The following is a 23,072-nucleotide window of genomic DNA, read 5'->3' as shown; positions in this document are numbered from 1 at the left end:
TTTCTTTGGTTGAGATCACAATGCACCACTTGACTCGGTGGAAAGCGAACATTCCCAGTCAGGCATGAGAAACCCACCCCATCAATGAGGCCTTTTTCCACCCTTTGGTTTCTTTAACCGGGGTAACGGCACATCACAAGGAGCAGCTCGCACAAAACACAATCTGTCAACTCGGAGGCAGACGGGGCCAGTTTATTCGCGATTCGCTCTCATCGCTTTCTATTTACTCAGTGTTCTCGGGAGCAAGAAAGGAGCCCGAGTGCAATTTTAGGACATTGCAATGTGTGCTATTCAGCAATCTCCAGCTCTAATTGCAGAGGGAGAGGAATTTTGTACATCTCTAGCATTGAGGCACAACAGCTGCAGCTGGCATGGCATGCGGTGGGTGTGTTTAAGCGAGGTGTGGTGGCTACAAGTGTGTCAAAAAAAAAAAAAAAGAAAAGAAAAGAAAGAAAGCCACCCACACGCTCACACCTTTGCATAAATTTGCAAAAATGCATCTTTGTCGCATCATGCCTCTGCACTTTTTGTCTTTAATACCGTGCACGCCTTACCATACTCGAGGGGAATTACTTTGCTCTAAATCTATTACGCGCTTTTCTGCCGCCCGTCAGCACCACGCTTGATCTCACTGATTTAGACGGGAGTCAGCTGCCATAAACAATTACTGCCTAGATGTCGTATACTTTAACTAACCAGTGAAACCAGCAGGTCGGATCCACGCATGTCTGACTTTTATAAAATGTCATCACTTCATCATCTTATCCTATTAGACATGTGAGAGCGCTTGTGTCACAATCAGTAAATGAACTCTTGACTTATGGGCAAAAACATTTTTATTTTAAAACAGCGAAGCAGCCCCATCACGAAATCCCCTCAGGCTTTGTGTTCTCAAGAAAGGCTGTGCATGAGGTCACAGACACCTTGATCTTTCACCAAACCTAATCAGTCCTTCCTTTAGTCTGAGTGATGAAAAACGCACTCCAGCGCATATCTACATATCGTTCTTGCAAGCCATCATCAACCTCTACTAATTGTCTGAATTTATGTTCACATATCTTATAAGATGTTAAAAAAAAAAAAAAAAAGTGTGGAGAGGAGGTTGGGAAATTATTGCTTTTGCTTTATTCAGCTTCCACACAGTCTCCCCCTTGTTATCCCCCCCCCCCCTTTTTTTTTTGAATGTTTGAATGCTAAATGAAGAAAAGTGTCCAGGGAGATGAAAACAGATGAATTAATTCCTCCTACCAGGAGCCAAGTTTACTGATAGGACCTGACGTGTGGGTCCTTGGTGATTGAGTGACCTTTGAGCTTTAGAACAGATTGAGGCCAACGATCTGATGAGGTGCCCTTATGAAGGAGGGGAGGGAGTGAACAGAGAGTGGAAATGAAATCCCAACAATCATAAGGAGTGTGATTCTGCCCCACACTGCAGCTTCTCCTCCGCTAGTGAATGCACGTGGAAGTCTTTTGACATCAATATTTATGCAATTTCGGATTGACGTACACAGAGCCGGAGCTAGAGTCTTTAATGTACTTGACCTCACTCGTGCAGAGATCAGTCACAAGATGAAGATTGCGCACAGGAAGGTGACTGTCCTTAATCACAGCACTGGACAGACTTTACAGCGGCTTCAAAAATAAGCACAGATTTCCTTATTCCTCACTTCCTTATCTCTAAACTGCAGCAGGCTCCCAAGAATGTCACCAAGATGGCAGCATTTGGAGAAATCACCAGGCGCTGGCAGCAGTATAAGTTACACCGACTCAGTGGAACAGAGGAAAGCCTTGCTTTTATTTTGGTAGATTGCTGGACTATTTCCAGCAAGGGCTGATAAGATGAATGACTCCCACAAGCTGTTCCTACACACCAAATCTGCCTGGTTAATAAGAGATACACATACTTTACCACTTTGTTGGAGTCTGTTGGGTAACGTTTGCATCTGACCTTGAAATATTTGATTTCTTAGCATTACTATCATCCCTGAGAAACCACAGACACTAACGCTATTCGGTTCAATATTAAATCAATAATAAGCACAGCCCACAATGAGACTCCTGGGGCAAAATCCTATCATGCTTCTTTTCAGCACTGATAGCCCTATTCCCACAGAATTTGTACAACCGGGGGAGCTCATTTGATTTTGAAATGACAAACCCCACATCTGTATTTCCTGCACCACATTCATACGGGATAGTGGCGTTTATGTTTTACCGGAATTAACAGACATTACCCATTGGATATGATGTCAGAATAAATGTTGAGTGTACTGAAGAAAGACAGCTAAATGTTCCTTACCGCATGCTGCCTCACATCCATTTCATCATCCTTTGAGATTTCGCTCTTCTAATGGATTTGAGCTTGCTCTTTCTGCGAATGGGTCTCCATGCTGTGTAACAACCTGAGCCTCGTGAATGTGAATGTGCACTCAAAAAGCCAGTGCAGCCTTCAAAAGATGGAAACACGCTGAAGAAAGATGCTGAGAACACATACACAAACACACGGCAAAAAGAGAGAAAGCAATAATAAAAAGGTACTGATTTGCACCACTGACATTATTACAGTGTTTGGCTGTGGTTGGTAGCAGGGCAGGGGATTTTTACTTTACATATTATGGATGTGGCAGATTCACATGGGATTAAGGTCATAGAAGACCCTCACAGTTATTACAAAGAGGTCCCCAGGAGATACTAGCCTGATAGTATGGAACCTTTTGTCATTTGTAATGATTACTCTGTCATCTCTGATTTTGCTCCCATGTGTATAATTTATAATGGAAAAAAATCCACACATATAACCTAACCTGTACTGTGAAAGAATGTGCACAATATATTTGTTTTTGTATAAATATCTATATATTTTTTAAAATAATATTTCTCCTGTGCAAATGAATATCTTGTTGTTGTTTTTTTGTTCCCTTTGGTCCTTCATTCAGTCTCTTTCCCAAACAACAACTGGAGATTCCAGTGAAAATTGCAAATGAAAATTTGAGGCCTATACAAAGAAAGAGCAAGCTCATATGCATAAGAAGAGCAGACAATTTTCACACATAATCCTTGGTGAATGAGGCCTTACTGTACACCACCTTGCCACGGGCATGTTGTCTATTCTGCAGGACAACAGCAAATATATAACAAACAAGTCAGCATTGACTAAACAAGGAAACGTCTCTGTGTGAGGAGAGGGAAAAGCAAGACCTCTCCTCAGGGACCCCCAGGCTCAGACCGCCTTTCAGTGGAAATTAAGCAAAATGACAGGAAATAATTAACTGACACTAATTTCCCTCTTTATGCACCCCAGAATATGTCAAATGTCATCACCTGAGAGATCTGCGTGTGTGACCTGATGACTAGCCGTGTAGCTAGCTTAGCTTTCTGTGAGGATGTTGAAGTAAATGCACTACAAACTATCCATCAAAGGTTGGCAGCTTCCTCTGACCTCTGTCCTTTGGTATTTGTGCTTTCTTCCCAAACACAGATCATCTTGAGACAGATGAGAACAATGTAATTATACAGCTGCTCCTGCGGTCAGATATACAGCACCTGGCTGTGCATCTAGCATTTGTGTGTTCATTGGTTCGTTGTGTTTTGGCTCGAGCTCATGCAGCTTAGCGCTGAACTGCCTGTGGCCCTACAGTCCTGTTTACATTTCAGAGAGCTTCCAAAGGCTTCCAGTAAACATGGCCTGGGGAAGGTAAGCACTGAATGAACACACAGCTGTGGAGCTATGTAAGAATTACAAATACACAAATCTCCTGTCGGGGTCCTAGCATAGTGTCTGGGACACTGTTTGTCCTGATTGTGTTATGTAATCTTATTTTCCTCTTCTTTTAAAGGCAGTAAACCCATATAAAGACTAGCACTCAGTGCTTTCCCTCTAGCTCTGCATTCTGCATCTTGCCACCCCCTGTGGCTAACCTCCAAACATCCACAGCAGCTTTCAATACACTCCGCTGTAGAGGAGGAGGAGGGGGCAGTTGATCTCCTTCACAGTGACAAACAGTGCGATTACAGAAGAAAGAAAAGGGAAAAAAGAAAATCAGGCCACTGTCACTCAAGATCATTATCCTCCATCAATAATCTCTACAAATCCCATAGAAGCAGGGATAGACAAAACGTTGTTGCAAAGAAATAGGAAGGGAAAAAAGAGATGGAATATAATGTTCTAGCATATTAGATCTGCTTGGCTGGGCCGGTGCTCCTTAAACACATCATACCGCTGCTGCTGCCCGAGAACAAGGAAAGGCCAGGCTGACTGTTCAGCTTCTTTCCGCTTTAGCCTTCCCATCTACTTTGTGTAAAAGGTTTCCCTGTATTATCTCAGGCTTGTCTAAAATATTCAGACTATACCAACTTACAAGAATAGGCCAAAGGCAACATCACGTACAGCCATTTCTGTGCTTCAGTAAATGACTTTCTTTAAAAAAAAAAAGCTTCACAGTGATGTCCCGGTTTAATCACGCATGAACGAGAAAGTATCTAAACTGAACTCCAAGAAACCAAATATTTATATTTCAAGGATTCTGAAGACACTATGATGTTTATGTTCACCAAATGGAGCTTGGAAGAACAGCTCTGACCTCTTCGAGCCAACACTTAAGAAGATTTTAATAGCTTTCCGCTTGAGTCGAAAGAAATTACACAATCACAATAACGCATTGCATCACACCACTTCAAAATTCGCAGTGACAATAAAAGTACAAATGGCCACATTTGTTTTAGTTTTGGTGATTCCCAGGGTAGCTAAACTCATTATCATCTGATTCATGGAGCAGTGGAAGCACAAACAAGAATAACATCCTCCTCCCAATATGTCTCATCAGTACTTTTAAAAACACAATGACAGGCTACAGTCCATGACTAGACTTTCTAATTTGTCTCATGTCATTGAGCTGGGAACATGAAAGGAACCGGCTATAAAAGAAAAAAAAAAAGCAACACTTTCTCACAATTGACAAAGGGCTGTTTAGGAGAAAGTTCCTTCCTTTTGAAAAAGGCTGATACACAACAGAAATCCTGCACACACCACTGTGAACAAGGCAACGCACAGCAAAACAAAATAATCCCATCATATAGCGCAAAGGAGTTAAAATTCTGCATCGCTGTCTAGACACACATTTTATATGTCTAATATTAAAACTTAAGCCTTTTGTTACCGCTTAAGCTCTACAGTGCGATATCCATTGAAGCCATCCTCCTACCAATGTAGATTATAATGATTTTTGACATAACCTTGTGCTCAACAACAGTGTAGAAGCACTGCAGTGTGCTCACGAGGTTAAGTGAAGGATACTGGCCCCAGCAGCAATGCCTCAGTGATTCACACACACAAGTGCGTACACACACTAAAGCCCGAGCACTTTATGGCACATCTGTCACGGATCTGCTCCATTTCAGTTGTTAATTACAATCATCCTCTATCAGAAACCAGTCGTGCACTTTTAATGCTTAAAATGCCTTAGCTTATCCCAGGTCGAGGACGCTGATGCATGCACGGGAGGGCTTTGTGTCACTTTGGCCTACATTTTAACACTACAGGAGCAGTTTTCTGTACTTTCAAGGAACACCATGATGACTATTATATACATTTGTATCAGGGAAAACACAATGCCTTGTGTAATATGGGAAAAACAATAGGGAAACACTGATTCTGGATCTCTGGGCTGATACAATAGGTGTGTGTGCATGCGAGAGAGAGAGAGATCAGATTCCAAGTGGACAGCACTAAATACAAAATCATATGTGTCTCTCCTACAGTTGGAATAACCCTTACTTGGATATCACTGCAGTTGATTGGTCTCCGCCAATCAAATTTGACGCTTGACTGATGATAGCTGGAAGAAGCAACTGCTCACGGGGGCCTTTGACCTTCTATTAGAAGTAGTCACATCACACATGACAGACACAGGTGAAAACACTACAACCAATTTGTGATCCAATCAAATTAGATGCACATTTAATCAAACACAGTGAAAGTAACATTCCTAACAAATAACCGGTTCCACTTCCTGTGTGTGACACATATACTGAGGTTACGGGGTGACTGTGGCACTGGGGGTTGGGAAACGCATCTGTAACCGGAAGGTCGCCGGTTCGATTCCCGGGCTCTCTGTCCTAGTCATTGTGTCTTGGGCAAGACACTTTACCCTATCGCATACTGGTGTGAATGTGAGAGTGAATGAATAATGGAATTGTAAAGCGCTTTGGGTGCCTTGAAAAGTGCTCTATAAATCCAATCCATTATTATTATTGTTCCAATAAACAGACGAAGACACGCTGATAGAAAAGTGTACAAAAATGACATCCCGTCTGGACTCTGTCTGCATCATCCTCACCCAGCCATGTCCATTTACTTAAACAGGCCTATTCTTTTCCACTACGGTAGGGAGGAGGTATGCACAGGGGCACCAAATCCTTCTTATCTCCCAAAGGGGGCTGGCTGCAACAACAGAGGTCAGCTGTCCCGATTGTGCGGGCCTGCCGGGGGAAACACAGACTGACTTAACCTATGGGTCACTGCTGGTCTTGGCTCCCATCAAGTCAGTGACTAGCCAGGACTTATCCTTTCCATTGCAGACCAGCGACAAAACATTTAGACAAAGCACATAAATAACTTGGCATTTCTCCAGCCTTTATGGTACGAACACAGTGGGTGTGAGAATAGCTCATTGGGGCAGGAAGAAGCATTCGCTCACATGCTTATCAGCTGCAAATCTATAATGTACGTGACTTTTTTAATTTTAGTTTTAAAAAAGTCAGTGTTAAATATCAGTCTGGTGAAACAACAACCCTCACAACTCTAACAAACCACCATATTGACTGTATAAACTTGTGATTTGAGGTGAGGGAATGTCTAATAATTATGGCAATGATATTCCTCCTATATTAAATTATTAAGTCTTTTATTTAAACAGGCAGTCTCACTGAGACCAAGAAGCCCCATATTTCACAATTCTGTCTGGCATATGGACAATTAACAATTTTCTTTCAGACAAAGCATTGTTGTACAGTCTTCTGACTGTCTGTAAACCACTGCCATGTAGTCAACATCACATCTGTCTGTCCTGTAAGCAGGATACAGCCTGGTTTTGAAAATTATGTGGGGGTCATGTTAAACGATAAGGTCAACGCTGGTTAAGCTGGTCTTCATGACAAGCAACAGTAACGTGTTAAGCATGTAAAAATGCAACATGCCATTCCTTAGTCACTGTCTGACTTAGAGCCAAGGGGCTTCAAAACATAGTATACCATCCTTCACTCCTGCTGACGCTATCAGATGCCAAAGTAAGGTCAACAAAGATTAACAAAGGATACATGTCCCAGACACCAAGGCTGTTACCATGTTCCCAGGATACAAACCGCAAGCCATAACGTCTCAATTGTCCATCTTGCATAAGGAGTGGAAATATGGAACTAGCAAGGCCTGTTCTCACTGTGGTTTCCTGAGATGAATACTGGCACACACCAGTGACTAAGCAAGAAAATTAGCGCCTTAATACTATTACAATGATTGCACATTAAGAAACCATACTGTGCACAGTGCAGACAAAATTGATGAATAACCCAATAGGAAAATCACCATGCTGATCAGCAGCGAGAACAAGATATCTCAATACTCCTCTGAGAACCATGTGGAAGGTTTATTGTTTACCAGATAAATGAGGGGTACTGATGATAGTTCCGGTGCTTTTACATGATCATCAGCGATACAAATTTCATAAACCCAAATTAAAAAGGAAGCTTTTGTCTACTCTGGGCACATTATGAACAGTGCTTAGTGAATCACCCACATCCATCACAAACAGACCCCAAGTGGAGCAAAGACTAAATTCACAAAAAAACGACAACAACATTATCCTAATGACTTCATCTATGCTGTCCTGACAGCGGTGAGTGGACTTAAATCCTTCCATAAATCCAGACCGCAATCAAAACAAAGGCTGGCAAAAAAGGTGGAGAGAAAGAGTGGCTCTCACAACATGAGCAGGCAGCATGTGATCCCCTGTCTGCTGGTTGGTTGGTTTTGAAGCAACAGGATTTGGTTGGGGAGACCCATTGTGACTCCTAGCTAGCCAGTCAGCTGGCACGCACCAGACGAGGTTTCTGATCCTCATCACATGAAAGGGGTGTGGGACTGGTTGGAAATGGTTGCAAGAGAATCCTTCAATGGCGAGAAATGCATCATCATTATTAAAAAAAACAAAACCCTGGCTTAAACCCAAGACCTTTAGCAGTTTTGTTTCACTTCTGCTGTTTTCCAAATTATGACTTGTCAGCATGCTGGTAGGAAAGCACCGTGGGAACAGAGACAAAAGAAAGAAAAGAAACATCCCAAGCAAGCAACTGATGTGAGAAGACTGATATCAGCCAATGCTGTTAAATAATCGATGTGTTACAGTAACATCTTCACAGACAATTTCTGTGACACAACCCAAGGATAATGGCTGTAATTCTAGTTAGGCGTCTCCAGGCCCAGTAGCCCGGAAGACATCCTAAACAGCTCTGCAATGATAACAACTGGATATGGCCCACGGGCATGTCACAGGAAGCCATTTCTCTGCCAGACCTGACAGGTGCCTTATTGTTCAGCTGCGCACATAACTTTATTTTGAAAGACATATCTATCTGGCTCAATTACCCATTGTCTGGTTAGTCATGCAGAAGGCGCTGTTAGAAATAGATGAGCACATATTTCTTCTTCAGGGCCCTCTCAGCAACCTATTGATGACAGAACACAACAGATCCCTATTCAAATTAAGATTGAAGGAGTTACCAAGGCACTGTCATTATCGTGGCTGCTGAGCAAGTCTTGCTCCAGGAGTGTGTCGATGACAGGGGGTGAGATGGGGTACCCAGGAGCCTTAATCTCATCTACATTATCTTTAATCTTTTATCATCTGAAAAAAAAAAAAAAACCCTACATTTGCTTCGACAATGTATCTTTCAAATGTAAAACTCAGCAGCCAGAAATTAACAAAAGACAAAAGACATTAATCCAACCTAGAAAGGTAGCCTAATAGAAATATGCACATGATGATAGCAAAAATGAGAAGATAAAAGGGATTAGGGTTCCATTATGTACAAAGAATAATAACAATTGACTATTGTGCACAATATTGCTTAATATTCCACACATCATTACAGACGTCTTTGCACCCGTTCAGGTTGCTTCCCTAATGTGCAGACCTATGACAGCTGCAGTTAAGCCAAGCATTTTTAGTGTTAAAAGGAAAGAAAAACAGTTAAACATTATAGCAGGCCATGAACATACCATCTTAAAACACTTCTCTGCCTACTTAGTTCGGCAAATCCCCTGGAAAACTAATCTTTCCCAGACTCAAAACCCTGTGAAAAATAATGGTGCCTTATTGATTTTAAGCGCTCAGGGGGCAGAGAATTCTGTATGCTTGATCTGGTCAGATGTAAGCTGCAAATCCAAAAGGAAACGCATGTAGAGGACTGGAAATTAAGCAATAGAAACTCAGGATTTACACTCCTAGCACCTAGTCGTATCTGCAGCCTGCCATCAGCAGAGAATTGGGCCTATTTATTTCCCTTTATTGGGGATTTAGTTACCGTGGAGGCTCAACTTCCTGCAGGAAGGATACGGTGCTTAAGGACAAACAACACTGGACTTACTTTCCCAGTGGAGTATACAGTGCAGTGTATGTTGAATAGGTCACAGAAGCGGCCAGCAACCAAACAAGATTGTATATGCTGTGTAGAAGCTGGCTGCCAGATATTATTTATGAAGAAACCAAACAACCGGGACTGTTGGAGGGGGGAAACTGTCTTTTGTCTGCTCATAAAAACAATCTGCTGCAAAGTAAAACCACAAAAAGGACACAAAACACAACAGCAAATTGTTTACATTAAAAAAAAAAAAAAACATATCCCACGCAGGTTCTCGGAGGAAAATATTAAATATGGTTGGTGAGAGCATATGGGCTGGTAAGCAAGTGAAGGCTTTATTACACACGGCCAGTTGGACAAAGCTGCCTTTATCGCCCCCCACCGTTTTAATGGAAGCACGCCACTCAAAACAGATTCATTCAAAAATACTCCAGTCCACTGTGACCCCACGTCCCCCCATCACAAACCATCACCACTACCATAAGTAAACGTTATCAAACACACAGTTCCTTCAAAATCACACCGAAATAAGAAGCTTGCACTCTGTCTCCAAGAATGTTAAAATAAAGATGTTTTACACTGAAACGGCTTTATTTGTAAAGCTTGTAATGTCCTGAGTAAACAAACAGGAATCAAGTTAAAGTGACCAGCAGTATAAGTCATAAGGAAGAGAGACAAATATATATATATATATATATATATATATATATATATATATATACATAAAATCCACTGCTGAAACATCATAACCTCCAGCCCTCGCTCGGACTGCACCACCATCGGTGCTTGAAATCAACTTTATCCTTTGTGTTCACCATTACCATCGACGTGCCAGCTGAGTTTGTACGCCTCTGCCACTCTGCCCGTGTGCAGCGCTCCCCGCTTTTAGTTCCCCAGCTTCACTTTTTTACTTTGTTGCTACCTTCAGAGGTAGAACGAAAAAGGGCGTGCAGGCCTTACCTTCAAATCCGAGCCGGTGTCCTGTCCCGGTTGTTAACGGCGTTAGTTATCCGTAAAAGGTAAAACCAGCTGAAGCTGCCGTAGTCGCTCTCACATCTCCCTCTTTCAGTCTCCGGCAGACTGAAGTAGCACGGACCATAGCTATACCCATCCAGCACCTTTCTGCGTGATGACGACACGCAGCGAGGCTCCGCCCACCGCAACTCCGCTCTCCTGTGATGACCTATACATATAGGTTTGTAGGTTAATATTGAAAGAAGACTACCAGATAAACTCCCCTCCTCCACAAGAAGCTAAAGGCGTCTAATGAAACTGTCCTGCAAACTAAGTCCGGTGGCCTTGTTGCTATTTGCCACAAGTCTATTTTAGGGTATAAGTCCAATAAGCCCCACAGTGGCACCATCTGGTGAACTGCAGGAAAGTTACTCCCTCGAACTACCTGAATATCGTTTTTCTTTCCGCGTCTATCGGTTTTTGTGCTTTCTATGCTTCTCGGTTTAAACTTGTGAATAAGCGCTCCAAATTTAAATAATAGCTTCTTTTTTTTTTAAATAAAACGCGCAAAAAACCCCACCACCCCCGAAATTGTCGACTGGCTAATTAATTAAGTCCGCGCGCTATGTAGGGAAACATCATTTCCCACAAATCTCGCGCTCTGACGTAAAACCCTCGCGACAGCTGTTTCCATGGAAGCCGATGGAAGCTAAAAGCGCTTGTTAGCGGATTATCTGACAGCTTGATAGTTAGCCCTTTGGTTCTCTGTGGCCAAACAGCTTTCGGAATGTCGGGACAACAAAACAGCGATAATCCAGAGACTCTGTTTTCATTGGAGCTTTTAGTGGAATATATTCGAGTAGAGAAAAATTGTAAAATCCTTAACGAGTTGGCTCTGGGAGTCACACTCCTGAACTTTCCGACGCTGCTAATTTATCAGTCACAGCAGCAACAGCAGCAGATCAGCGGGAGCAGTAACAACCCCGGGCACAATGAAAAGGAGAAGCCTCGAATATTCGCCTTTAACAGAGGAAAGTGTTGTTTCTTCAAAATGGACTTAAACTCAATGCACGTACAACTGTCCAACACCCCGCTGTATGCTATGGTGCTGGATGTTACAGAGGAGAGTCCCAAGTTAGTCGGCTCCTGTCTGATATCACTGGCTAAAGCGATGGACAGAATCAGGCAGGATGTGACTGAACGGGGGGTTTCTAGTCCCTCCTATCACATAGAAAGGGGGCTTGTTGTCTCTATATGCAACCTCGCGGGGGAGAAAGTCGGAGTAATGTCCCTGAGTTATAAACTGTTATGTCTAGGAGCGAGTCTGCTGCCACACATCACAGAGAGGGAGAGAGTGCCTGGAGGGCAGCCAGAACAAGAACATGTCAAGGAGACAAACAAGTCTACATCGCAGCCTCTTGACTCTGGAAATGTCTGCTCACCGACCCCACAGTGTAGCAGAAAAGCCCAAAGCAAAGGGGAGGTAAATGCAGAAGTTTTGTTAGGTAAAGATAGAAAGGAGGAGGAAGACGATAACGTGTTTGATGGTGCTGAACACAGACCACAAGACCAAGCTGAAAATGATTTTGAGGAGGATTTAACTGTATTCTGTCCCCCACATCTTTACTATTCTGCAGAGGAAAAAGGAGTAAATGAACAAGGTGATTTCAAATCATGGACTCTGGATTCAGAAGCTCCTGTTTTTGAAGATTCACGTTCAGAGGAAGAAGTGGATGAAAAGGAAGTGGAAAGTCCAAGTTCTCCAGCAATGCATTCAGAAGTGAGACACGATGCGAAAAAAAGAAACCAAGAAACAAGCACAACGCCTCCAAATGTCCTCGGGGAAGCCTTACAGCAGATGCCTTTGCTAAACGCTCTGCTCGTTGAACTGTCACAGCTAAACAGCAACCAGCCCTTGACTGTTCACCCCAGTCTAGCTTGGATATACAGGCCTGCTTCTGCAGAGCTCTCAGCTAAAAACACACCACAGAAGGCACAAACCAAATCCCTGAAGAAAACCAAACAGGAAACTTTTCCTCATCTGAGACGCTTTCATTCCTCCAGAAACGCTTCCACACATATAGTTAGACCTGATTCTGTAAAACTAAAGGACAAAAAAGAAGATATGTTGCTTGAGAGTAAAAGCTCATGTAAATCACCCAGGAAGAAGCTTGTGTGTGGAACAACTAAAACGTTTAATCTAAGGCTGAAGCAGATTTCTCCTCTCAGAGTAAACCGTCGTGAATGTGAGGAGTTAAAACAGAATAAAACACAAGTAAACGAAAAGACTGGGTTAGGTCATAAAACCATTAAGTCTGGAAAAAGGAAGTCGGTAATAAAGAGGAGCTCTGATTTTAATGAAAATGAGACGGTGATGCAGAGCATCAGCTGGGATTCTGCACTACAGGAAACAGTCACACTAAAACAGAAAAAACAGCATGTGAAAGTTGAGGGTAAACAATGCAGAGGCTCTCCGACAACTTCAGAAAAGTCTCTTCTTTCTGAAAGACTCTCGAAATGTATTCACATCCCCAGCGTGGATACTGACAGTGTTCCCCAAAGCAAAGACAAGAGCGAGCATCACAGTGAATCAGATCAATCACAGTCTGAATCTGACAGGCGCGGAGATAAAATTGAATCTTCAAGAAGCCGCAGACGCAGCAGCTCAAAGTCTTCATTTTCAGACTCCAGCGGGGATGGAAATGAGGAAGCAGACTATGTTGATGACTTTAACAGTCTCGAGCCCAGTGATGCCTACTCTCCTGACCCTCTGAGCAGCCCCGAGCCCTCCAGAGCAAAGACTCCAAAGTCTCCAGTTCGCTTTTGGAACTCTGACTCGGGATCCGACAGCGTCCAGAGAAGATCAGTCACCCTTCCTGTGCCCATCAAAGCCCCCAGCTCTCCAAAGCATACTCTGAGGGGTACACACATCATCCGACCTCGTGCCCAAACCTCTGCCCTCAGCTGTTCCTCTGATGAGTGTGACAGAGACAGGTCAGCCTCCCTGCAAAGTAGAAAGCAGATGTCAGCGAGTGGCAGAGTGGAAATGACTTCTGGCACTGAGAGTTTGATGTCATCGAGAGGTCAGAAGAGCGCGTTAGCCAACCACAGCATCCCCATTCGAGGATTGTCTGCAGACTCTGTGTCCTCCGTTGAACACCAGGAGGTAGAGGAACTGGAGGATGAACTGGGATCTCTGGATTTCAGGAAAGAGTATCAGCATATCTCTGAGCTAGTGGCCAGCAAACTCCCTGGGTACACTATGTAAAGGGGGAAAAAAGCATATAAATATACCCTATGGTAACATCAAGAATTGTAGTATTGTATGTAGCAAAGAAATCAACTTGTATATCTAATTAACGTCTTAATGTCTGTAAATGCTCTTGAATAAAGACCTTTTTGGAAATTTTGCAATCATTTTTTATCTTAATCACTCAGTTAATACTGGAGCTACTAGATAATTGCATTAAGCTTTGGGCCATGAGTCTTTAGATAACATATAAGAGGATGAAAAATCTCTATAAGCACGCCATTTATGCAAATCATTTAGCATATAAGCGCCAAACCAGCAGATTTAGTCACAAGCTGAAAATCTCCAGGTCCCGTAGCAGTTCCTGATTTCAGGGCATTTCCTTTAAATTCCACCTGCTACTTTCCATTTACCCCCTCATATCATTTGACAAGGAAAACAAAGACTCTATGGAAATAATATTTATATGTATACAAATAAATAAATTATCAGGCATGATACAACCTTATACCACTTTCAATTATGTCTTTTAAATTACTATCTTTTTAAATTTCTTTGTTCATACGTATTTAACTATTATTTTTCTTTTGTATGTGTCATCCTATTTAGAAGTTGGTTTATTTCAATATTTTCTTTCTACATTTTATTATATGTTTATGTTTTCGTGTTCAGAGGGCAGGCTGTCAAAGTGTGTTGTGAAGTAAAATTTTTAAATATTAATCTATTATTGTCAGATCCACAATTGAAATGGCTGTCCTAACATATCTGAAGATAATCACAAACACATGAATGCATACTTAAGCTAATAACTTTGCAATGGATAAAACTGAAAATTAGAACGTTATCAATAGGGGAATGAATACAAAGGCAAAGAAATGCAACACAAGTTCAAACAAATAGTAATCTATATCACAATTTAGATTTTTTAAAATACACGTTTTACTTAAATTATGTTTTTGATGGATTTCAAGCAATATTATTTATATAAGATTTGGGCAGTCTTGGCATTCCATACAGGGCATCTTGCATAAAAGAGTTAACCAGCTGCACCTTAATAATTCGGAAAATGTTAGTTTTATTCAACCGTATACTTCACTAACTTTCACTTGGAAATGTTGGACTTGTTGATCCACTACATTTGTTTGACCTCTTTAATTTACTGTTCTTTCACATTAAATTGTTAAACTCTATATTAAAGTTGTATAAAACACAAATTTTTATTTTTTTAAAGAAAAATAAGTTGTTTATGGCAAACATTTTTTTTTATAAATGTACCCATTTACCTTGTCTTTTACAGATGATTTGGTTTAAAAAAAATGTAAAAATTCGTTAAATGTGCCGTCCTAAATTTTACCTCTTACTGCGCATGCGTCAATTCTGTGTACGGAAGAGCTGCAGAAACACGTTGGACGGTGGAAACCAGAATGTTCAAGCACGTATTTCTGACAGGACCTCCAGGTAACAGTCAGCAGTGAGTGCACCCAGCGCTGCTGAAGCTAAAGTCGCTGTAAATCTAAAGCGCTCAGTCAGCTGTTTTAAGTCCCAGCGAAGAAAAAGTCAATATTAACGTTGATTTGAATGAAGGTTAGCTTGTTCCAGTTACTCTTATTCGGGTAACAAACGCAATTAACGTTTCAGCCTTTTTTGTTTCGTTTCGCTGGTGTTTATTATTAGTAGTATTATTATAACGATGGAGTGACGCGATATTTTGATGATTTACATGAATATATTACGCTACCTAATCGTCTGAGAGCTGCAAGGATTAAATACATTGATTTACCATAGTAATACTTAAGGCAGGATCCCTCATTTTGAAACGGTGATATTTGAGTTGTTTGACAGTTTGTCTGTTTTGCCTTCAGGTGTGGGGAAAACCACCCTGGTCCAGAAAGCCTGCGAGGCTTTAGTGTCATCAGGAGTGGGAGTTGAAGGCTTTTACACGGAGGAGGTCAGGGAGGGAGGCCGGAGAGTCGGCTTTGATGTGGTCACCCTGACAGGAGCGAGGGGCCACCTGTCCAGAATCAGGTAGCGGTGTTGTCATGCAATCTCACTCAAACTGCCTGCTCTCTTTTTCTCACTTTGTTTTGACTCACGTCTTTTTTAACTTGCAGAGACAGTAGAGACAGCCAGCCTCACGCCAGGCGGGAGTACACAGTTGGCCAGTATGTGGTCGACTTGCCTTCATTTGAAAATCTGGCTCTCCCCCTCTTCAGAAATGTAAGTAAGCAGCACATGGGCTTTTTTTTTAAAGCCACCCTCATCAGTAGATCACAGCAAGCGAAAGACTCCCTTTTCCCCTCCACTTTGATTTTTTTCTGTAAACTGATGGAATAATTGGAAGCTTGCAAACACGTAAATTCCACAGTGACATTTTTAGTGTTCGTGGTGCCGTCTGGCTGTCACTGACCGTGATTAATCCGGCATGTAAAGTGAACCTGGAGTGACGCCTACACATGCGCTGTAAAGAAAGATGTCTGTGCCTCGGCAGCGCGTGGTTCACTTTCATCTCACTTCTCACTCTCTCTGTAATCACAGCAGATCTGCAGTGTAGCATCACGCTTTCAGTGTCAGTTATACGTGAAATATTAAAACAACGCGCGTCTGCATGTAAAAGATGTTTCTCTTAACTAACCAAACTAAGCATCCAAAATAGCCTTTAGTGCTGAAACGAATAGATATCTCCTCAGATTGTGCTTGATTTTAAGCAACTAGGAAATTTCTCTTTTCTTTTTTTTTCTGGTGTTTTACAGACCAAAGGATTTGCTGACATTATCATTAACGATCAATTGATGACAAAGTAATCGTTAGCTTGAGCCCCACTACTCCATTTAATGTCTGCATCGTTTATCTCCAGATTGGTTCGGCGGATGGAAGCAGCAGCAGCAGCAGGAAGGTGTTTGTCATCGATGAGATTGGGAAAATGGAGCTTTTCAGCCAGTCTTTCATCAGAGCAGTGAGACAGACCTTAGATAGCGCTTCCTGCACCATCCTGGGCACCATCCCCATCCCTAAAGGTAAACCCCTGGGGCTGGTCGAAGAGGTGCGGAACAGGAGGGATGTCAAGGTGTTCACTGTGAGTATAAATAATCCTAGTATGCTTTCCCTACTATTTTAAAACAGAGCTTTTGATAGCTATAGGATTCTGCTAAAACTGCATCCACTTGGTCTTAGGAAGCAGTCTGCTCACTAACACACAGGGGCCATGCCCTGCATTATCCCTCTCCTATGGCAGGATTAACTCTAAATCATGCGTGACTGATTTAACAACAAAGGGAGGTCTCAAATGTCAAAATAATTCATCACGGAAGACTCAGTTATGGATATTGTCATGCAAACTACTCACTGTACTCCCTCTCATGCAGGGGGTGTTATCACATGAGGCAGAATGAACCTTTTTTTTTTTAAAAGACATACCATTGGTAATTTTACTTGTATTACAGCAGGTCAGAGATTAGGCGTTGGACATTATATTCTATATTTAGCCTTTTTAAATGCTTTGTTTACTTGTTTCTTTTTCCCATTTAGGTGTCTAAGGAGAACAGAAATGCTATTCTACAAGACATCTTAGAGACACTGCAGGAATGTTTAAAGTCGAAAGCCTAATATTGAGCTTCGTATGGAGCCACTAAAAAGGAAAAACCCCTGCAGCTCGCGTGTGGCTCTTTGCTGACTACAAGTTTTCTAAGTGTCAGCGCTGGAACAGTTCAAACAGCCAGAGACAATTAAAAGAATCTACCCGCGCTTCGCAACCGGGGTTGCGACCTAAGCTTAGAGGCATCCCTGGCTGCCGGGGGAGTTGGTGTGTCGCATGCATTTATTTATGTACACAATTAATTTTTTTCCCTTTCTCATACAGCCTCAGACTGGTGTGCATGCTGAATAATTGATTGTGAGATGGAAGACAGCGGGGAAATAGTTCAGTTTCTGGGTGAACACGTTAAAGCCTCAAAAACAGGTCTTTATTGTTTAACTGATTTATAGAGACATCAGAAGGCATTTTCCTTCTGTTAGTATAAAATATCATTTTATTTTCCCCACAAAGTCAGGTGGTGCTGCCGTTTTTGATAAAGGGGCGAACGAAGCCGTGCCCCTGTTGACTCATTTAGCTCTTTGCTATGCGAGCCTCCGTTTGTCTCGTCAACCTGAGGCTGTTCTCATTGAAAGTCGATCAATATTTAACGATGCAGCCCATCCTTTCATGGTTTATTCATCGTCTAATGTGAACAGAAAATAATTTTAAAATAAACAGTTTGTTTTTCTCGGGTATTTATTGTTCATTCCTTTACTTCTTTCTTTACTAGCAAGTGTTTTCGTGTTCTCCGGCGCAAATAAATATGTTACACTTTGCGTGGATTCAAGACTCGGTCATGAGATATTCATCAATATTAGTGCGTAGTCAGATTGAAGTAAAGGATAAACAGCATCAGTGGATTTAGGGTTTTTGAGATGTTGGCATGCTTTCACAAAAGAAGAGCTTCAAAGAGATTTGTGAAGGCTTGCAAAGGTAAAATGCACATTTTGATTACAAGTAAACAGATATTTAAAAAAAATTGATGAGCTGTGCCAGTGGCTGTGAGTGAGGTGAAGTAGCTCAAGTACATTCAAAGTTCCCAAGTTTGCTGATCGTTTGCATCAGCTCGCTGCAAGTGGAATCTCTCCCTCTCTCTGCGTGAGCTCCACAGTCTGGCAGTCGCATGAAGGTTTTTAATAGAAACCCTCTGGCAAAGATGTTTGTTTCAAAACCAAAGCATCTTCGGGTCGTTTCAAAGTGAAAATACATTTTTTCCCCCTTTTAAAAAAAATAAATAAAAACAACGCTTGTATAACTGATGTAACCTGTCAGGCTGGCTGCAGAAAGAGCTGCCAGCTGTGATGTGCGTCAGACACGCTGCTGCGCCAGCATCTGTTTTGTGGGCTCCGCTGACGTACGGCTGGATCCGCTGGCACCAGCAGCAGTCGCTGAAACGGCTTCAAAGTCAACATTTCAGTGGTTGCATCTTTCAGCTAACATGGCAACATGATGTTGCTGTAGCTGCTGCAGAGCGGACGGTGCGGTTCAGGGCAGGGCAGGGCAAGGCAAAGCGTAGCGCCGAGGGAGGCGGCTCTCCTGACTGGAAGGTGATTGTCAGCACCCTGCAGCAAGACAGCAGATGGGTTATGTAACAGTAGCCAAGGCCTTGCCAGTTGTACCAAATCAAGGGTGTGTGTGGATGCATTCGATGCGTTATGATGTAATTAGCAACCATGCTGTCCAAACTGTCATGTTGTGGGCATATCATTGACAGAAGTGATTCCCAGCCGGGGGCACTTGCTGGCAGGGAAAGCGCAGAAAGACTGTGGGTTGCTTTAACAAAGCTCAGCTGTAACACCTGAACACCATGTGCTGAGAGCGCAAGAGCATGAATACAGAGCTAAAAATGGATAAGCAGTGCAAACAATGAAGTGAATGTAAGGGACAGTAGTGATAACTGGGTTAAAGCAGTGGATAAATGGTAAAATAGATAGTTTGGTGAAGTCCATGGTTTAAAATAATGATGGAATGGTTGACAGAGTTGAAAGTAATCGACAATAAAGATCGCAAATCATCCATTAACAGGATCAATATGTTCTGTGTGAATGTAACTCCAATGTATGACCATGTATCAGAGTAAAAATATGTCAAAATACACACACACACACACACACACACACAAACCCAACTATGTTTTGTTCCCAGTCTTATGGTAATGTTATATGGTTATGGTTTTGTAAACACCATGATTTTGTTCATATACAACCACTGTGCAACTGGAACAACAGACGTATTGCCAGGGGGCATGAAGGCACTGTATTGATGTGTACTAACTATGGACCTTTGTTCCATCAAAGGCAATATAGAACAATTTGAATGAATATGAAGTGAACTAATATCCATATCGCAGAGATGCATTCTCACCATATCTTTGTGACAGATGTCTGTGTGGCACCCTCCACCCTTTATCCAGCACATGGAGGGCACAGAAATGCAAAGAGCTTACCAACAATCCAGGACAAAAGGGCGCTTTCTGGTTGGAGGGAAGGGTTGGGGCTGTGTGAGTGTGAGTGGAGGGGAGCTGGGGGCTTAGATGAGGAAATTTCTCCCCACTTATTGCACTATGTGGCACCAGCCCAGGAGGCACATTGACAGCTGTAGAGGCGGGGGATGTATGATATATTGTCCGAGAAGCCCTTGGCCAAAAGGCCAAGCACTACTGATAAGAATCTAACATATTGTTCAAAGACCATGTGGGAGATAAACAACAAGTCCAACTTTCTCCCCAAAAAAGAAAACAAAAAACAGATCTCAAATTCACTCTTTATTTCCCAAGATGACTATGATTTATTGTAAGATGTGAGGCTAAAGCTTCTTAACATCTGTGATGTCAGATTTCTCTGTGCCAAAGCCTGCACATGGTAAGTACTTAGCAATACTCCCCTTAAATCAAGGTCATTTGTCAGTGTAGCCTGGGTATGTGAGCTTTAATATTCTTCTCTGGGTTTTTTTTGCCACTAGGTTTCGCCTGGCCCCCCAGAGTATTACAACCAGACTTTGCAATTTCAGATATATTCCCAGAAAGCTATCTGAGCTTTAATTCACCTTGCAGAAAGCCTTCTGGCGGCGCGCTCATTAACAAGCCAAATATTCACATAGCAACGGCCAAACAGGCTCCACAAATATCTGTGCCATGCAGTTCACTCAGTCGGTTATTTACCCAAATAAACCTGAAAGGCTCTGTGCACAGATAGCAGAAGTGGACTTTTTTTTTTAAAATTAGTTTCTGCTTCTGCCACGAGTGAGGAGCCTTAGGTGCTATAATTCAGCTGCATGGGGATTATCATTAGACTGATTAGAGATTTGTGTAAAAATCCACACACACTAACTATTGAAACTACTTTACTACTACTGCTACTGTTCTATCCATGTCCACAGCCTTGTATTGTGGCAGGATGGATAATACCAAAAAGCTATTGTGTCTGTGTATAATGCCTTAAACCCAGCAGTAATCCAAGTCGCAATGGGTAATCCAAGTCCAGTGTCCCCGCACCACATAGTGGTAAAAAACATCCTGAGTCAGTCCACACCTCACTGTGCTAATAAGCATGGCAAACGTCTGCGGATCCTGACAGGTGGGCAGTTAATGTCAGAAAGGATCCAAAGGCAGTGGAAATTACGCCGTTTGATCCGGGCTCCTAACCACTATTCCACCCTGCTGCCCACCGCAGATAGCTCCTAAACCATTCTTCCCATTACCTCACCTTCATGGGCTCCCCGGGGCTGCTGGAGGCAGACAGTGTTGGATTTCAAAGCCTGTGCCTGAGCTGCCAGCATACCTTTCCTGCAAAAGCTCACATTACGGAATGAAAGACAATTATAAAAGAAAATACAAATAAATGCATAAATAAACCCTTCCATGATCTCAGAAATGCACATTTTTCCCCTTTACTATTCATACAATGGGTTGCACAGCTGTATATTTATTTCAACTTAACAGTTCTGATGTGTTGTTCAAGAGAAACCACTAACCTATTTCCTGTGGGAATGTGTCATGTGTGAGGAGTCATACATCCTGTAAGAGGAACATGGCCAGTTTTGCATCAGCAGGCTTCACCTTGGGGTGGATATATCTTGTGGTTAGTATCTAGTGGTTAGATAGAGGAAACGTATCAAACAAAGAGCGGAGGTGCATGGGTGTGTTGTGGTATCCATTGCTCCGCTACATGATCCTAAACTCAAAGCCTCCACAAGCATCACTGTGTCTTCAGAGCAGGGTTAAAATAGCCCCTAGGAGCTGTGAAGGAAGGAGCAGGAGCTGTCAGTGGATGATATGTAAGGTCAGAGGGCAAAGAGGACACAATGATCTGGGTTATGGTGAGCCATTGATTGGCTGGTACTGCTCCCCTCAGGGCCACTGAGCTGATGTGTCCGTCATTCCAAAACTTTACAAAAGAGAAAAAATATATAGAGAGAGTAAAACCCTCAAACGTTTCTACACGTTTGTACATCAAGAAAATAGCTGCCATGTGTACATGCAGCAGCTTTACGCCATATCCCGAATGCCACTGTGGATCATTAACTCGTCCACCGCAGAGTGCTCTAATGACATATAGATTATCGCAGCGTTACATAAACTGAACAAATATATGGAGCGCTTTGCAGGATATTGAAAGGGTCGAGTCAAGAGGTATTCATCTCTACAGCGTGTGGATAATGATTCACAGATTGTCGACCTGCTGTGATTAATGCCTCTGTTGGGTGCTTCTGACAAATTTACACCACAAATGCAAAACTGTTCAAACTTTTTTCCATTGCACACGCTACTGTAGCTGCTCTGTGCATGTGTGTATGCATAGGTGTGTGCCAAGACCACACTGTGACTTTTGGCAGCATGGTCTGACTTAAAAATTCACAACTGTTTTTTTTTTTTTTAAGTCAGCGATAGCGTTAGTCAACACAAATTTTATTTAGTGGTTGCAGGGTAAAAAGACATAGTTTAACATGTATGTGCAGACCTAATGGTACAATCACAGTATGTTATGAAGGTCTGCATGTAACTAGTGCATGTTGAAAGTTATCAAGGACAGAGACTTCAAGCTCAGCTCAGCTAATGTTTCCACAGCTTAAACTGCTCCCAAACAGACAGTTCAGCCATGGTAGTCTCTTCCACTTGAATTAACAGTTCAGCAATTTTTAGCCTTTGCATGAATTGTGAGGACTTTTTCAAATTTGAAATTAAAATTTCAGACACAGCATTTGCACTTCAGCTGATATGAGCTGCTCTAATAGATCAAACACAGCCCATGCTCATACTTATGTAGGTCCTATAGGTCATCACACATATAAAAAATGAGCATTTTAAGATATTTTTTGACTTTGCAGTTTTCAGTGCATTTTCATGCGCACTCTGTGTTCTAAGCCATCTGTTTGAGGCATCTTTCAGGGAATCAGTAGATATTTTGTAATGCTAAACAGTAGCATGTTGCAAATGCTTTATGCATGACTAATTATGCAGCCATGTCTGCAGAGTTCCTGGATCTGCAGCATAAATGCTGGGTCAATTATGCATTTCTTTGAATTGTGCTTCTGAATGATGTCAGGTTTACATATGCAAAAATAAGACTAATGATGTGAGGATAATTTTAGCCTAGCTTGGCCTTTAATCTCTCTATTCATCTGATCCCTTTTCTCTTCAAAGCCTCCCGAGATGACAACAAAGCT

At 42.2% G+C, this 23,072-nt stretch overlaps 3 protein-coding genes across 5 annotated transcripts in view; 2 read left to right on the top strand and 1 right to left on the bottom strand.

The window, feature by feature from the left end:
- LOC116318546 (signal-induced proliferation-associated 1-like protein 2) overlaps nucleotides 1-11,170 on the bottom strand; it is an 82,312-nt gene extending 71,142 nt beyond the window's left edge. For all 3 annotated transcript variants that reach the window (XM_031737567.2, XM_031737568.2, XM_031737569.2), the window contains exon 1: nucleotides 10,594-11,170. The gene's annotated coding sequence lies outside the window, so the exon portion shown is untranslated. The remainder of the gene's footprint in view (nucleotides 1-10,593) is intronic.
- Nucleotides 11,171-11,258: 88 nt separating this feature from the next.
- map10 (microtubule associated protein 10) lies at nucleotides 11,259-14,333 on the top strand. Its single transcript, XM_031737550.2, has one exon. The coding sequence runs from the start codon at nucleotides 11,375-11,377 to the stop codon at nucleotides 13,853-13,855; it is 2,481 nt and encodes an 826-aa protein (XP_031593410.1). The 5' UTR covers nucleotides 11,259-11,374; the 3' UTR covers nucleotides 13,856-14,333.
- An 857-nt stretch (nucleotides 14,334-15,190) lies between these two features.
- Nucleotides 15,191-18,103, top strand: ntpcr (nucleoside-triphosphatase, cancer-related). The gene is made up of 5 exons (XM_031737622.2): nucleotides 15,191-15,295; nucleotides 15,700-15,862; nucleotides 15,949-16,054; nucleotides 16,692-16,910; nucleotides 17,363-18,103. Exons 1-5 carry the CDS (start codon nucleotides 15,262-15,264, stop codon nucleotides 17,438-17,440), a joined length of 600 nt encoding a protein of 199 aa, XP_031593482.1. The 5' UTR covers nucleotides 15,191-15,261; the 3' UTR covers nucleotides 17,441-18,103.
- The last annotated feature ends 4,969 nt before the right edge of the window (nucleotides 18,104-23,072 follow it).

This window comes from Oreochromis aureus, linkage group 13 (assembly GCF_013358895.1).
Source record: "Oreochromis aureus strain Israel breed Guangdong linkage group 13, ZZ_aureus, whole genome shotgun sequence".
Taxonomy (NCBI): domain Eukaryota; kingdom Metazoa; phylum Chordata; class Actinopteri; order Cichliformes; family Cichlidae; genus Oreochromis; species Oreochromis aureus.
The sequence above is the reverse complement of the archived record's forward strand: the minus strand, read 5'-3'. Positions and strand labels throughout refer to the sequence as shown.

Excerpts from the sequence above, each read along its gene's own strand:
- ntpcr (XM_031737622.2), top strand. The coding sequence starts at position 15,262 with ATGTTCAAGCACGTATTTCTGACAGGACCTCCAG. Across the intron at positions 15,863-15,948 it reads GGCCACCTGTCCAGAATCAG|AGACAGTAGAGACAGCCAGC; the intron begins GTAGCGGTGTTG and ends TTTAACTTGCAG. Across the intron at positions 16,911-17,362 it reads GGGATGTCAAGGTGTTCACT|GTGTCTAAGGAGAACAGAAA; the intron begins GTGAGTATAAAT and ends TTTCCCATTTAG.
- map10 (XM_031737550.2), top strand. The coding sequence starts at position 11,375 with ATGTCGGGACAACAAAACAGCGATAATCCAGAGACTCTGTTTTCATTG.